The following is a 17,335-nucleotide window of genomic DNA, read 5'->3' as shown; positions in this document are numbered from 1 at the left end:
TCATTTCCCTCTGATATTTTCTATAGATTCCTTCATTATGACTCTATTAACTCTAAGTCCATAACCATATTGTAACAGCTGCTTTAAAACCCTTTTCTCCTAATAAAAATGTCAGTGTTGTCTCCAGGTCTATTTTTATGAAGTACTATTTTTTTTTTTTTTTTTTTTTACCCTGGGGTGTATTTTTCTGGTTTTTCATTATTGTTTTCTTATTTTTACATGTCTGGTAATATTTTACTGTGTATTGATTATTACTGATGACATTATATAAAATTGTATAACCTGCTAATGTGAGTTTTTCTTCTAGAAAGCAGTTATATTACTAGTTAATTACCTTGAATTTGTCCTTTTTTTATTATGTCAGTATGGAAATGTTTATATTCCCCTTATTCTTGGGGAAAAATCTGTTTGATATTTACTTTGAAGGCATGACCCTCCTAGGATTTCAGTGAAAAGAGTAATATATTTATCTGATCCCCTAACTTGATGAAATTCAAACTTCAATCACTAAGTTATTTTTAATAGCTATCAAATGAAACTTCTGTTCAGTCTTTCATCTTTCTAGCTTTTGCTTTTCATGGGATCCTTGCAATCTTATTCCTACATGCATAATGTAGTATTCACCCTAAGATTTCAAGGTAGGGTCATTTGCAGACTTGGGAATTTACTTTCTACTGCTTCCTCTTGCTCATGGTTTTCCCCTTAATTTTCAGTAACTATGGTAGCCCTGAACCCTATCTTCTGGTTCATCATACCAGTGAGAAAGTAGCTTTTCAGACTGGGCTCTGGCTTCCCTGTATTGCATGGGCTAAAGACATCTCTAAGGTGGAGGGGGCTTATAAATACATATTTCCTCTAATAGAGCTTCTTTATTTTAAGAGTCAAATCTCTTTCAGTTGGCTTTGTTCTTGTTTGCTTGGCAGGGACTTAAATTTTTAAAAAGGTATTTAAAACATTTTTCCTAGAATTTACATATTTTCAAAATATCTGTCAAGCATTCATATAAGTCAGTTGTGCTAACTATTAGTTTCTGTGACCAATATACCTGACAGGAACAATTTAGAGGAGGAAGAGTGTGTTTTAGGCTCATGGTTTCAGAGGTTCAGTCCATGGTTGTCCAACCCTATTGCTCTGGGCCTGAAGTGAGGCAGACCATTATGGCAAAAGGGCCTAACAGAGGAAAACTGCTCAGCTTATAGAAGAAAGGAAGCAGAGAAAGAAAGAGAGAAGAGCCAGTCACGGACAGATATAGTTCAGGCCGGGCCCACAGTGTGCTATTTCCTTCAACCACGCCCCACCTGCCTACAGTTAACATAGTAGTCTGTTCAATTTATTAATCTATCAAGTGGATTAATCCACTGATGAGATTATATCATATTCTGATCATTTCACCTCCCATAATCTAATCATGTCACCTCTGAGCACTCTTACATTACCTAATCCATGAGCTCTTTGGGGGAAATTTAAAGATCCAAACCATAACACCAATCCTATTATTCTCAGTTTATTTTCTGAAATAACGTATAGAGAATATATTATTAGTGGCTTGATAATTATTTCTACTGAAAAGTATTTAATATGTATGTATTTAAATTCAGTCATAATGTTAAAACTTTTAGATTCCCTGAGTTTTCTTTTTTTATATATTAAAAACATTGAAGAGAGAAAGTTAAAGTATTACCTTTTCTTTAAATTGCCTTCCCTTTCTTAATTAGTTGTACAAACCGAATTAATTTCTTAACCTGAGGGAAACCTACAATCTTGCCCTTCTGAGATTTTCTAAAATAAATTGGAGTAAGAAGGAAATACAGGTATACCCAAAAGAATTTAACTGATACATACATACATATATATACTAATATATATGTGTGTGTACACACATGAACACATACACACACAAACACATATTTCTCTTACAGTATTTAGAAATAATTTTTATCTTAATAACTAACTATATGTGAAGTATCTTTAAATGAAGTGGTTCTCTATGAGTGCCCCTAGATAAGTAAGCAAACTTATTTTTTTAGTGTCTCTCTAGCATATATATATATGAAATGGATTTACTGAATACAATTATGATAACTTGAAGATAAGCATGATTGTCAAACAACTATATTTGCCTTTCATGTTTTATTTTTATATGCTTCAGTAATCAGTATATTTCTTAAGGCACGAAATTTTTTTCTCTTTTCCTAGTGACTGGTTCACAATATGTTGGAGAGCTATCACTTTGGAGGCAAGGAAAAAGTAACAAGCATAAAATAAAACCAATCTCATATCATGACAATCAAAGTTATGTGCTGGACAATTTTGTAGTAGCATAAACTAATAAAGTTAATTTAGATTATTTTAAGTCAAAAAAGTTTTACTTAGCTTTTGGATCATTTACAAGAGATAGAGTCTCCAAGTGAATAATGAGTTATCTTTTAATCATTTTTTTTAGTGTACTACACAAATGTTCAGATTTTTCAATGAAATGAAAATCTAGTAAATGATTTTACTGTCTTCCTTTTAGGAAATTAGAATATGCTGCAACCAAAGGGTAATGATAGAAGGTAGAATTATAGTACTTGAGTGGGTGTGTGTGCACACATGCACACACATATAAGCAGAGTTCAGTCCCCAAAAGGCTATTTGTCTGAAGAGATTTATTTCTTTTTAATATCTATGGTTGTACTGAGAAACCTCCTAATTGTTTCTTTAATTATCACTCCATATCTACCTTCACATCTTGTCTGATAACATTATCTACACAACTGTTATTCCTAGTTGAATAGTGACTTAGTGATGGCTAATCTCCTTTTCTGTTTCAATTTATTCTCTCCCTATTGCTTATTCAGTACTGGAAACAGCATTGAAGTGACTCAAGCTCTCTCTCATTTCCCCTTTGCTTTAATTAAATCGCATATTGTCATTTGATGTAAATTCTGGCTCATCATTTTACATTTGTCCTATGCCAGAACATGTCCCTCTCAGTTTTCTTCATTTTCAAAATATGCAGGAGAGGACAATTAATTAAAATATTGAAAAATATAATGTATGACCTTATGCAAGCTTAAAATCAGTATTATTTTCAACACAGTTTTCCTTGGGAAAGTGACTTTTACATGAAAGTGTCCATAAGTCCACATCATTCATTAAACTCGCAGGTACAAAACTGCAACAAAATAGATTCACATACATAACTATCAAACAATATGTCATGTAAAAATTTATGATGGTTTACAGTTTTCAAGACTCTTGATTAATAATATATCTATTGTCTCTCTAATCATTTGGCCTTTTCACGCATACGTTACATTGTTGGTAATAATATGTGGAACAGCTGCAAACTTTCACAGTAATAGGTACAATTGAATCTGAGGTGTCTAATTAATTTTTAGTCCAACAAATTAGCTTTGTTCTTCATTACTCTCCAATGGGAGAGAGACATTATATTTCATTATATTTTTTTGTCTGCAGGAACAATGGAGCGTTACAGGTCACACACATCCTTGTCTATGCTCTAATTAGTCCAACTGATAACATTGTTTCAAAAATGCAAGGAACATAAAAATTAGTAATAAACCTTGGCAAAATAAGTAGTACATCATACTAAATAATATTGTATGGACTCTTTATAAAAATGAAGGGAAAATTTTCTTTTCTCTTTGCCCTGGAAAGTATTTATTTTCTTTTAGGTAACTGTTAATAGTCGAGATAATCACTATATCTCATATTGAAAATGCAAGCTATTTTAAGTACAGTTTTTAAATTGTGCTTATATGTATGATTATTGGTAAACTTACTGGAGGAAAAAGTAGAATTACTACATAAATGAATCTGGTTTTAAATCTGGAAATGAATACAAAATAATTTTTGGAAATGAAATATAAGTATGTATTGGGAAATACAAGCTGCTATAATAAGTAAGCCTTTATTTTGATTGTTTTAACAAAATAAAAGGTCTTAACCCCTTACATATAATCTAGTCTAACATAGGTCATGAGAATGGAAAATAGGGTTTCTATTCCATATAGTGTTCCAAGGGCCTTGTATCCCTCTAAACAATAGCCCTACCATCTCTTAGAGGTTCAGCATCCTCAACAGACCCTTTGTTTCTGTCTAACATGTAAGGAAATATAAAGAGTGTCAAGTATTGTCACAGAAAGTAATGTGTGTATCTTTTGTACCTACACACTAATACTTAACATTCAATCACTTTGTTGCACTCAAATCCAGATAAGTCTGGGAAACATAAACTAATTTTCTGCCCCAGAAGAAAGTGGGGGATGGTGTGGTAAACAAGTCACTTACGGTTTGCATGTTTCTCAAATCTAGATAATTTACCACTGATGAAGTTAACTGATATGCTCTTAAAGTAACTCTTACCTTTATGTGGGTCATATTTTGAGTCAAAAAAGCTACTGTGTACATATTAACCTCCTTATATTTACCACCTCCATGAATCTTCCCAAAATTAATGAGGTAGACAGTGTTCTTACCAACTAACTCAAATAAGGACTTAAGATTAAGTGCCCTGTATAAGTTCATGCTTACTGAGCTAGTTAAGTGACAGAGATGGTACTCCATGGCAGTACTTCAAAGACCATGATCTTTGCAATATATTATGCTGCCCTGATAAAACTAAGATGATGACAGTCCTACACATATCACATTCTTTTCTTGTGATACACTGAAATGTGCCATTTATATTTTGTGTGCAATTCACCTTTTGAAAATCTTTGATTAGATACTCACTAGATATGATATTTACTTTACAAATCACTTAATTCCCAGGGTCTGGATTTCTTTGTTAAATAAGTATCTAAATCTTTTCTCTCCAATGACATTATGATTCCATGAGTTTAAAACCTATTTAAAATATAGATAGAAATTTTCTTAATTTTTTTTGAGAGGTCTAACATTTCAAAACATGACCACTTCCAGAATAATCTTAATCTAGATGTGTATGTATGTTTTAGTTGTGGAGATCCTAAAATTAATTTTAAAGTTGTTTTTCATATTCAATGTTCAAGTGTATTGTCAAATTAGTCATATACATGAGACTTACCTTTCATATTTTAATTATGCCTGCTGTTCTTTACAAAAAGACATTTTCATAATTATAATTATTTTATATAACAGTTTTTCTTTGAGAAAGTTCAAGCATATTTATACAAAATGAAAGGGTAACATGAAAACATATAATTTTGGGCACCATGAACATTTGAATATATGCAGTTCCATGGCCAAAAATCAATCTGTAAATGCCCTGTGTTAAATGCTATAGTTGTTTACTTTTATAAGAATTATGTTAAAAGTCACTTTACTTAAGTCAAGAAAAATGACTAATTATTAAATTCTCAGTATTTGAGTCCTTATCTATAAGCTATAAACCAAGAAGTGGTTTAGAATTTGTCCACAGCAAAACAACAAAAGAGAAGAATTTCTCAATCACGCTTTTAAGAGCATGTCTCAATTCTTCTTTTTAAAAATGCAAAATATGTATATTGATAATTGTCACAATTGAAGGACAGAACAAATACTACTTGAGCAGAAATTTTCTGTGTCTTTGGTGCATCCGTATGTATTCTGTGTTCATTTTTGTCTTCATATTTACTAGCACTGTTGTTTCTTCTATAGGGGGAAGGAATGAAGTTGTCATTACTGAAAACAACAACAGCATAACTGAGCAAATCACTGATGTTGTGAAGCAACCAGCTTTTATAGCTGGTATTGGTGGTGCCTGCTGGGTAATTTTGATGGGCTTTAGCATCTGGTTGTATTGGCGAAGAAAGAAGAGAAAGGGCCTCAGTAATTATGCTGGTAAGAGACTACTAACAGTTAAGAAACCTCTTATTCTTAGAAATGTAATGAAAGGAAAGGAAAAAATGTAATGAATTAACAAATGAATGATTTGGGCTTGTTTTAAAAACTTGCTCTGTAAAATGCAATTATAAACAACATGCTTTCACGCACTGCTCTTGACCATATTGCTTTATGACTATAGGTGATCTTTTTGCTTGTATCTCCAGTGAAGCATAACAAGAGTGCACACTGATAAAATGCGCAAATCCTTTTCTCAACTAGTTCTTCAAAACTACACACACACACACACACACACACTTTGTCATTCTTTGAAAAGTCATTCTCTGAAAAATGTATTTAGTCAAGAGCATTTCTAAAATACTCAGGGAAAAAAAAAAGAAGAGATTTGGAATCTAACTTGTGGTGTGTTGGGATGTACATTGCAATAGTAAATGTCACAGAAGGAAAATGCAAACAAGCAAAAATCTCACCAGTATTAATAAAACTGATGAGGCATGAATGGAGTGATTTCCTCTTCACTTAACTGGGGTGTCTATTTCAGTGTGAACTGGTAACCTTTTAGAAGAAAGAAATAGGAGAGGGAAGCAAAAGGAAAAGGGAAAGAAGCAGATCAACAGACCAAAAAACAAAAACCTTAGATGTTCTACTTGTTTATATATAAAAAAAAATCCTAGACAGAGTTTCAAGGACATCAGATATTGTGACCTTCAAAATATCTCCAAAGGAGGGAGGGATGGAGCAGGTGAGAGAGAAAAGAGATAAAATTATAATGTGGGTAAATGAGAGAATAGATTCAATGCTGAAGTTATGTTCAATTAAATTTTTATTGTAACTTTCATTAAATATTTCCTCTCACAGCAACACTTTGTCAGAAACTGACAATATTTCATACTTTCTAGAATTTGTAAGGGGACCAGTTTCATTTAATATCATCCTACAGACGTTTAAAAAGTTTCTGAGACGTTATATTCAGTCTTTTATTTTTAATAAGCAGTGAAGGCTCTGTCCAAATAAATTATTAAGATATTTGTTTTTTAAGAAAAATATTAAAAATAGATTTAATATAATCAAACGTAATATGCATGTAGTACAAAATGTATGGCACAGTACCCATTCAGTTGTATTGCTTGTTATTTGACAGCATTAAATACAATAATTTGGTTGTGACATTTTGACTCACATCTATGTCTTATAAAGATTCAATTTATTAATTATTGGTCAAAATAAATTCCAGGAGTAGAGGAAGGAATACGGCACATCCATTGAGCAGAAGTTTCCGTTCTACCATTGTCACTTCTCAATGGTTGGCGGCTGCCTGTTTCCATGTGTTTTGTCATGCAAATGTTAAATCACTATACCAATTAGAGATTCTTCCCAGAGAGGGGTGCTTAGGATTAACTGAGTATAAGAATCTTGAACATTAAAAGTATTTTCGCACACCTTCCTATTTTCAGTCCAGTTCCTTGCCTTCATCCATGAGGTATTGTCCATCCGTCTTCTCTTCAATCAGTCACTATGTAATATTTTATCTCTGCAACACACACATATAAATTATTTAAAAAAACATAAGGAAGAATTGATTTAACTCAAGGACAATTTTATGTTTATCCCTTCACTTGACTTTAGAGATAATGAAAGATGAAATGTGCAAGTCACTTCAGTGCAGAGTTCTAATATATCCACATTTGGAGTGGTGCATTTTTAAACTCTTTTCTATTGGTGTTTTGTTGTTTTACATAATAATCAAATTCACTGTGATATATTTACTTCTTCATTCACTCACTACTTATAAATGAAATGGCTCTCATCGTTGGTAGGTTTGCACTTTTAGGACAATCACATCAAACTGACTTTCTTCTTATTTTTTTTTAACAGCAGTTCTTTGCAAAACCTATGCACTTAATTTGAAAATATCTGTTGGTCTTTGAGCTTGACAAGAATAGTACATTTCCCATTATCATTTCTCATTGTGATTGATATCCATCTGCTTGTAGAAAACTGCTAACTCGGAATGTGCTATGCCCTTCAAATATTTTGGAAGAAGGCCAAGTTAGAGGAAAGCCTTTCAAAACTTTTATACTTAATTGATAGATGGCTTACTCTCAGAATGGATTTCCCTTCAGCTAGTAATTTGCCTTCTAGCAACTGCTGCTCTCTTCATTCAGATGAGAAGCAAGTGAAAATTTGCCAAACTACAGATACCTGGCATTGCATGTCTGATTTGTGATATTTTCCTCCAAAAATAACCTATCCTCCATTTTTTTAAGGTTTTACATTCTTGTCCTTTTATAACTTAAAGAACAAGGGATTTTGAATGAGTAATAGAATATATATTTATCTTTTGTTTCTATTTTTGATATTTCATGTATGAGCTAATAATGATCCAGTTTAAAAGCACAGAGATTTCATAAGGGATTTTTTAATACAAAGGTCTGATAAAAATTATTTTAAAAATAATTGTGTTGGCTTTGTTTATGTTTTGGTTTTCATATAGACTTCTTAGGGAGTTTTATAATGTTACAAGTATAAAAATTGAGGAAGCTCAAGAGAAGAAAGGAAAGGGACCTCATAAAAATAGAGAAGAGACCCAGTAGACGAAAGCAAGGGAATCTAGAGAGAGAGGAGAGGTAAAGGGAGGTATAAGGCAATGGAACAGACCAAATTGTGAGTTGTGCATGTATAAAGTGAATTTGATTATTATGTAAAACTATAAAACACCAATAGAAAAGTAAAAACTAAACCAAATAAAATTCAAGCAATGATTTATTTGCAAAATATAGTCTAAAGTGTACTTTTTCATTACCTGGTATTGTGTATGTAGTTTCAAATCTATGTCTATAAGTCTTCAAATGTTGATTTATGATAACAGCATGTTTTTTGTACAAACAGGGTCACTTTGGGTCACTATTTAAATTACTTTATAGCACAGGATTCTTCATTTATTTCAAAGTTCACTGTGGTTATAATTAAATATTTGGTGGAATTTTTATATATTAGAAAACATACATTCAATGCAGCAGGATTGACTGCAAGATTGTAGACACCATTAAATTTGTTTTCAGCACTCCCTTTTCCTACTTCTTTGTTCCAAGTCTCTGTTTATCCACTAGAAGTAGGAAAAGGAAGATAATAACTAGAGAAGCACAGAATTGCCTTGCAAGGTGAGATCCTAACACTGGGTAGGATGCCTCATCTCACGGTACATAGGTAAAACATTACTCAAGTATGCAATAGCTCTTCTTGGACTTTCCATTATTGTGGAAAATTATATTTGAAGACTTAGAAAAGAAACAAAAAAATCTGCTACTTGATGTTAATACTTTTTTTTTTTAGTAACAGAGGATGTCACAGATGTATTAGAGAATACTAATGGATTAAATTTTAGATTGTATAAGTATTGAGAATCAATTGTATACCTATATATTCGTACCATCTGGGAGGAAAATTTGGCCTAAACATGTTTTTCCTCTCTACATAGCAGAAAGTAGAGAATTCTCTGGGACAATGTTACACATCAACTTACATTTTTATATCTGCTGCCTATTAATCATTTACTTCAATTCTTCAGATATGAGCACACATCTCTGGTTTTACCCATGGCAATAGGGAAGCTTCAAGAAATGAGGCATCTCTGTATCTCATATCCTAAATGAAGTAATATTATATTTTAAAGAGCATCATAAAGCATTATCTATCTTAATTTTCACTGAGCACTAACCATCTCCACATCACTACACATAGGAGTCCTGTTTGCTGAGTATATTCACTCTATAAGCTATCATAAGCCAAAAAAAAAATTGTAGAGATTTGAACAGAAAATAATAGGTGATTTTGAATTCAAAGTAAATGCTTGATAATATCTGTAAAAGTTTTTGGGAATAGAAAATGAGCAATGTAAGTTTGAAAAAAATCTATACAGCTTTGATAAGGATCATATAAATATATCAGTACATGTATACAACTGTATTATAAACTTTATAAGTGCACAGTTCTTTTCAAAGTTATGCTATTTGTTTTTCTATTTGTGATTACTGAAGTCATCAAATTTTAATGAAAGTAAATATATTTTTTCAGAAGTGTAAGGGATAAGTTATATTTTATGAATATTATCTCTGAGGATAACATTTTATGAAACAGTAAATATAAACAATTCATGAGTGAGCAAATTTGAAAATGCTAAACACTTCACACATAGATTTGAAACTGGTGGTGAAATAAATTTCTTGACAAAACTATCCAAAAGCAGCTAAAATATTTGATGGAATTTTTATACTCTGATTATCTGGGGTGAGTTAATGCTTATTAAAAAGGATTAATCTATATTCATATTTGCCAAATAACTTATCAGGAAAGGGAATGAGACTTGGCTGCAACATTAAAGTTTCCATTTGGATTAGGAAAATGTGACCTACTAGAGATAGGCACTCTGAAAGCTTCCTTACCTCAAAACGCCAATTTACCACATAGTTACATTTTCCTCCTCCTCTCCCAGTTCTGGCATATAGGATTAATCCTGTCAGGTAGTAGTATATGTAATTTGTGTATGATATAGCTTTGAAAAATCTATTTATCTTATATCCTTTACAAAAATTGCAATAGGTTCAAAATATTTCAGGCAATTCTGAAATAGTTTAGAATGGTATCTGGGGAATTTCTGGAAACTTTTATTAGTATTCAGTTAGTTTTAGGTCAAAACTTCTATATGTTACTCCCTATAAGTTTTTAATTTGAAATTCCACAGAGACTTCTGATTAAGTGTCACAATTATTCCAAACTTATTTCTGAAAAGGACAAAGTTACAGCACTATGATTTCAAAAATTATAAAATTTATGACAAGAAAATGATTGTCCAACATCGATCGATCCCCCACTCCCACTTTCTTTCATCTTCAAGGTTAACATTTATTGGAAATGAGGACTATCTCAAAATAGCTTTCAATATGCAATGGCATTTATTTTTATTTTCTACTCACGTGTGTCCACACACACACACACACACACACACACACACATACACACATTTGCATGCTTGCATACACACAAGTGCTGATCAAAATGCCATATATGATTTCCATTTTAGAAGTTCTAATTGTTCATTCTTATTTGCAGTCTGTTTTTAAACTCATGGTCTGATAGAACTAAGTTACTTTTGGTATACTTTTCAAAATGAAATTAATCTAGATATTTTGAAGCAAAGCATTAAAAAAAGAATTGTAAAAAAGTGTCCCCTTTCCTCCCTTGCTTTAAAAACACAGTTGATCAATGTTAGTATGAGAAGATGTGTGTGTGTGTGTGTGTGTGTGTGTGTGTATTCCTCCCATTACTCTACTTTTCTTCTTCCTCTCCTCCTCTGCCCTCTTTTCTATGCAGAGAAATGCAAAATGGAAGAGTCCTGAGTATACTAAATTGTGGTGTGTAGCAGGGAAGTGCATTTTGGTTATTCAGGTATTCATATAATGTCCTGTGAAGTTTTGCCTGTTATCAGGCATGCAAAGATAGAGATGAATGATGATACAGAATATTTGACAACCTATTAGTCGTCTAGAATCATTTGAGAAACTTATTTTAATAATGACTAGGACACAAATAAAATGGATATGTCCTGAATACTGAATATGAAATGCTTTGAAATTAAATTTTTTGCTCCCAAATTTAGCTCTCAACTGGCAGATATAGGCCATCCCATGTGGTCTGTATTCTAGCACATCTGCAAATTAACCTCAGTGAATGATCTATTTTGATAGTATTTTGAGTGTTATGTCATAATGCTTTAAACTTCAAATTCTATGAAAAAAATGTCATTGGTTAGCACGTAGAGTTAAGTACAACTCAGTTTTCGTGCCTCTTCTTTAGCTGCTCTCCTTTTCTCTGCTATAATTTATGCTCCTGGCAGTAACAGAAAATTCGGATGGCGAAATAAAAGGCATCTAAATTAGGGAGAACTATGTAGCATCTCATATATCTCCTAAACAGCACTTTTTGAGGTGCAGTCCATCAGAACCTGCTTATTTGCATATCCGCAATGATATTCACAGCACTATCTTAACTCCCTTTCAGCAGAGTAAAACAATCACTTGATATTCCATTAAAGCACCACATAACTACAAAGTCACATCAGATGGAAAGCTAATTAGCTGTACCATTTTCACATTGTGAAGATGCATTTTTATGTGCATGTGTCCTAATCAGGCCTTTATTTAATACCTCTAGTGCTCAATTTTTTGCATTAATTGTTTCAGATTAATTCTTTTGTGTTCAAAGCAATTAATAAGGGGCATGATGTGATACAGATGCACTGCTGATTCATGACTTCCAGCCCTTAAATGACTCTGTAGTGATCAGTATTTTTTCATCATCTCTGAAGAGCTGTCTACTCCCAATTCTGGGCAGATGTTAAGGTTATGTCAGGATTGCTTTACAATACATATGAGATGTTACCTGAAAAAATGATAAGGCAGTATATTGCAGATCCTAATTTGGAGGCCCTGATATATTTCAGTGTCAAGAAATTCTGAGAGACCCTTTGAATTATGTTCATCTTGCCTGGTGGGTGTCATGAAAGTTAACATTATTAAATGACCTTTCATAAGGGACTAAGAAACTGTGCTTGGGAACTTACAAAATTTAGAGAGTTATATTTGATAGCTCAAACTTGAGAAACAAAAGAATTATGAAGAATCATTCAAATGAAAGAGTATCCACCATTTGTCTGTCTTAAGTGGAAATATGTCCTGTTTATTTAAAATATGAATTCATTCATTAAAATTTTATGTTAATTTGACTTTTATTCACAAGGAAACAACTTTTAGTAAATATGATTACCTTCTTCCAAAGATAAGATGTATTGTTTTCACAACTGTGATAACGGTATATTTTTCTTCGTCCCCAGTGATTTATTTAGCTGATCCATGTTTTTATGTTGGTTTTATTTTTAGAATTTCAAGTTTATTGCATTTTTGCAAATATAAATTTCTTAATAACAAATAACTTGTCCATAACTTTCTAGTTAAGTAATTTAGTGGCAAAATTTGATACAAATAATATGAAGCTATTTTATACTTTCTAATCATTCATATTTAGTTTTCATTGCACAAATATTAGATAACTTTGAGTACAATTTACTGCCTCAAACTTTATAGTATGTAAATTATATTGCCTTTCTCTGATATGAGTCATTTTGAGGCCTAAATATATTTGGCTTCAACAGTTTTGGAAAAATGTGATGGCCCTCAACTGATATTTGCATTATTGGCTGTTCCTGGAAGTCTACTTACATGCCGGTGGCTTTGTGGAATGGAAGACTTTGGAAGGAATGGCTTCATTGACAGTGGTTCCAATGAATACTAATAGATATTGTTAATAAGTTGCATAGTTTTGAAGAAAACTTTAACTTGTGATCATTACATATAATTGGAGTCTATTCAGTATCAATTATTTTAAAATTTTATTTTCATGCATATTATTCTCTCTTAGTTAAAGTTTACATCTACTATAATTATAACTATTCAATTCATAATGCTTATTAACATACCTAAAAAGATCTATGATGATGAGCAATATGTAATCAATGGTTGCCTGTTTTCCTTATCTTGTTGGAATTATCCTGTTTCAATTTCTAGTCTGTATTTTGTTTTTTGCCTTCTAATTAAGACAACTTTGTGTTAATATTAACAGTTTGATTTGATAACTTTTCATTAATGCTGTGTCAATCTTCCAGGACTACTCTGTTCACCACTTGTAATGGTGTTTGATGTCTAAATATAAATTGCCCCTTTTATTTATCCATACTTTTGACTTGAAGAAACTTAAAATATTCTATTAAAGTTGGAGCAAGTGATGGCTTTGCCCTGAGCCAAACCACTGCTTGTTACTATTTGTAGAATTATGTTAATTATATTTTGTTAAAATTCCCATAGGCTTAGTTCTAAACTGAGGTCCAATATGGAGTTCTTATTCATTGTAATTAACATTGATGACTTGTGTGTGTATAGTCTGTTTTTTTGTTTTTGTTTTTACAGTTACATTTCAAAGAGGAGATGGAGGACTAATGAGCAATGGAAGGTATGCTAAGGAGATTCTTTATTATTATTTTTAATCAGGACTAGGAAAACTCTATAGTAAGAAGCTATTATTGTAATAAACGATCACTTATAAGTCTGAGAATTCTAGGAGGAATTAAATGGCTTACCACTAGGTTTAATGATCTATCTGTTGTGCACTTTAGAGGAATCAAGTCCAGATGTTTCATATCTCCCAGATGCCCCTGAAGAAATTAGTAGTAAATATCACAAGGAATGTGTTCATTTGTTAGCAGGATGTTTATTGCATTAATTAGACATTAGCAAATGAAGTTGCTGTTGTTTAAGACTCCTTATTGGCTCACACTAAATTGCTGTGAGTGAACAATTACACATAATCGATCACGAAGTAAATGATTCATGGATGATGAATAGGCTGTAGATTGATAGGACTGGATTCCACAACTTTGGATACTCAATTGAAATTGATAAAAGCTGATAACAAACCCATATATCCTCATCTATTTTCCCTTTGCCAATATGGAGATTGTAATTAGGCTATGGTAATAACTTCCAATCTCCCATTTAATCAATATTTTAGCAAAAAGAGATTAAGTCTAATGAGAACTAGTGGATGTAGCAAGGAAGCAGTTGAATCTTCTTATTGCAGTTTCCATAGAAACACATGTTTCTCTTAGGTATTGTACCAGAAGGGGGTCTATCAACAACAACAACAAAAAGTACAATTATACATGTTCTATTTTTTTGCAAATGTACTAATAATCTGGAAAGGAATCAGAATCCCATTTTAGCTTTAAAGAAGGGAATTCTTTATTAAATACAATGTGAAGGAAATTTTCCTCTTAGACTATACTCACATGCTGGATCAGATCACAGGGTGTCTTTTTTGCCTTCAGAAAAAACTTTAATAGCCTCCTGATATTTTGCCCTTTTAAGAACTTGGAAATGTGCTATTGATGGAACAGTATAAGTACTGTTCATTAATTTCCTTCAAGTTCTTTGCCTCTAAATCAAACATGAGGGCTCACAATAAGGGTGACAGCCTACAGAGGACAGATTCATGTGGGGACTCCTGGAATTGGAACAAAATAGCCCAAAGTCCTGGAAATGGCTGATACCAAGCCATTCTGAGCAATTGTTCCCTTGAGGTGTCAATTTATCATCAAACCTTGTCTGGGATTACTACTATTGCCAATTTCCACCAGTTTCAGGGCAGACATCTGATTTCTTGTAGATGTTGACAGAATCCCAGGGAAAGACTGCTTCCTCTGACAGGGTTGATCTATATATAGCCTTAATGAACTGCCAAAGTTTCTTAATTTTCGAAAGCCTACACATTTTAATTTAAAGTCAATTAAAATCTTCTTCAATTCCTTAACCCTTTTTAGTGCATGAGACAGGTGTCAAAATCTTGCATTGAGCTCCAGACTGCTTTCCTTTTCATTTCTGTTTTAGCCGTCCGGGTCTTCTAAATGCAGGTGATCCCAACTATCCATGGCTTGCTGATTCATGGCCAGCCACAAGCTTGCCAGTGAACAATAGCAATAGTGGCCCAAATGAAATTGGGAATTTTGGGCGTGGAGGTAAGATGTATTTTTCAAAATTATGTTATTTTTAATTTGTTTTTGTTTTTTTTTCTTCTTCCTAGGTTTTTTTGTTTGTTTAAGAGATGGAGGGTATTTCTTCCCTAGTTAAAAGAATGAAGTACATATACTAACATTGCTATACATTTGTTAAGTATTTTATTATGAAAATAGGGTGTAAATATTACCTTAAATAACAAAGTAAAGGAAGTTATTATTAATGTGTAAGTATTTATAATACATTTCATTTTTAGTAATATTAGTACGTATTAGTAATATTAGTAACTAAAATCAGGAAGTATACTGCTAATTAAGGTTTATGCTTTTGGATCAAATACTTCATTTTTCAAAATTTAATTCCATATATATTTATTGAGCACATCCTGTGTACCTGGCATTTTATCAGTCAGAAAGAATATAATATTGATATAAAAGTGGTGGTTCTTCCCCTCACAATATTTCATGTGAGGAATAGACAATTAACTAAATAGGAGAGCATGTTCAGAGAGAACTTTCTGTTGTTCTACAATCATTAAGTGCTACTTCAAAGCAAAGATAAAACAGTGTAAAGTGACTGACATGCTAATACCTCCAAATTTCATGCTAAAGTCTTCTCCATGGATTTTTATAAAGAGACAGAATTGTATTTAGTATAAATAATGACTGCTTCCCGCCAAACTCACCTTTTCTTAGGTTGATTGGCTAGGTTAGTTTAGATAAAGACGAGAAGAGTAGAGAATTCCCTGACTGGCATGGCAATGATATGTAAGTTTTCTCCTGGTACAATACTACACAGACAGTAAATGGACTTGAACTGCCTATCAGTATTCTACAAAGGAAGACTACCCAACTGGAGTTAAGAAAATGTTTTAAAAGAAGTCCTATTTAAACTGGTATCTGAAAGAAGGACAGGAATTAGCCAAAAGTCTAAGAAAGTGTAGAATAAATTACCATATTTTAAGAACCAGAAATAAGAGAGACTTTGACCTATTTAAGAAATGATTAGGAGACTGTGGATGTAGCTCATTGGTAGAGGGCTTCTCCAGCATGGTCAAGGCCCTACATTGATGGACTAGCATTGAACAGGAGGGGAGAGAAGGCCTTGGGAAGGAACTTCCTAATACTTGAGTACAAAGATGTTAAAAAGCACAAAGGGACGGGTAAGAGAAGCTGTTCTAAGTCATGTAAAGAGTTTAAACTTTGTTCATAAGTCAATCACAAATTATTGGTGGATTTTTAAGAGGAGAATGCTGAAGTTCAAGAACCATTTTAAATCATTCAACCTGCTGCTGGGTAGAGAATGGAATGAGAGTAGAAAATTGGGGTGATGAATTAGGAGATTCTTATAAACAAAAGCAAATTTAGACAGACCTGTGGGAAGATTTCTGCACTTGTAGAATTAATTCAGGAGACCCAGGGTTGTGCTAAACTATACCAAGTCTACTAAAAGTCTCAGTGAATTCACATGTATGACTATATAATATTAACTTCAAAGAGTCATGGATGGTAGCATTTTCTCTTCAAGATGGATTACCAATGTGTTTGCATATAAAGTAATACCTCAAATTATAAAGTTACTACATATTTCATAAGCTTGCTTTCTATGAATACCATTTCTATGAACTCCTTTCCCTTCTCTAAAATAAATTACAGAAGACAACCATCCCCACCTCATAGGTGTGTAATAAGAATTAAATGAATGATTATATAGTTTTCACACAAAGCTTAACTGTATAATCAACTCCCAAAAGGTATCAGCAGATTGAATGAGAGAATATAAAGCAAGTTGTAAGATTCTTTGACTTCCTGTTTCCTCTCTGTAGGCCATTACTCTGCTCTGGGAAATTTGTATATCTGAACATCCCTCTCCGAGAAAGCAGATCATCCTTCCCCTACTATGCT

At 32.5% G+C, this 17,335-nt stretch overlaps 1 protein-coding gene across 13 annotated transcripts in view; it reads left to right on the top strand.

Annotated features, from left to right (window-relative positions):
- The window catches only part of Robo2 (roundabout guidance receptor 2), a 1,215,662-nt gene that overhangs the window by 1,150,446 nt on the left and 47,881 nt on the right, over positions 1–17,335 (top strand). For all 13 annotated transcript variants that reach the window (XM_047564678.1, XM_047564674.1, XM_047564667.1 and 10 more), the window contains 3 exons: positions 5,626–5,808; positions 13,830–13,872; positions 15,306–15,433. In XM_047564678.1, the coding sequence (XP_047420634.1) occupies positions 5,626–5,808; positions 13,830–13,872; positions 15,306–15,433 (354 nt within the window). The remainder of the gene's footprint in view (positions 1–5,625; positions 5,809–13,829; positions 13,873–15,305; positions 15,434–17,335) is intronic.

Source organism: Sciurus carolinensis, chromosome 9, assembly GCF_902686445.1.
Source record: "Sciurus carolinensis chromosome 9, mSciCar1.2, whole genome shotgun sequence".
Taxonomy (NCBI): Eukaryota; Metazoa; Chordata; class Mammalia; order Rodentia; family Sciuridae; genus Sciurus; species Sciurus carolinensis.
The sequence above is the reverse complement of the archived record's forward strand: the minus strand, read 5'-3'. Positions and strand labels throughout refer to the sequence as shown.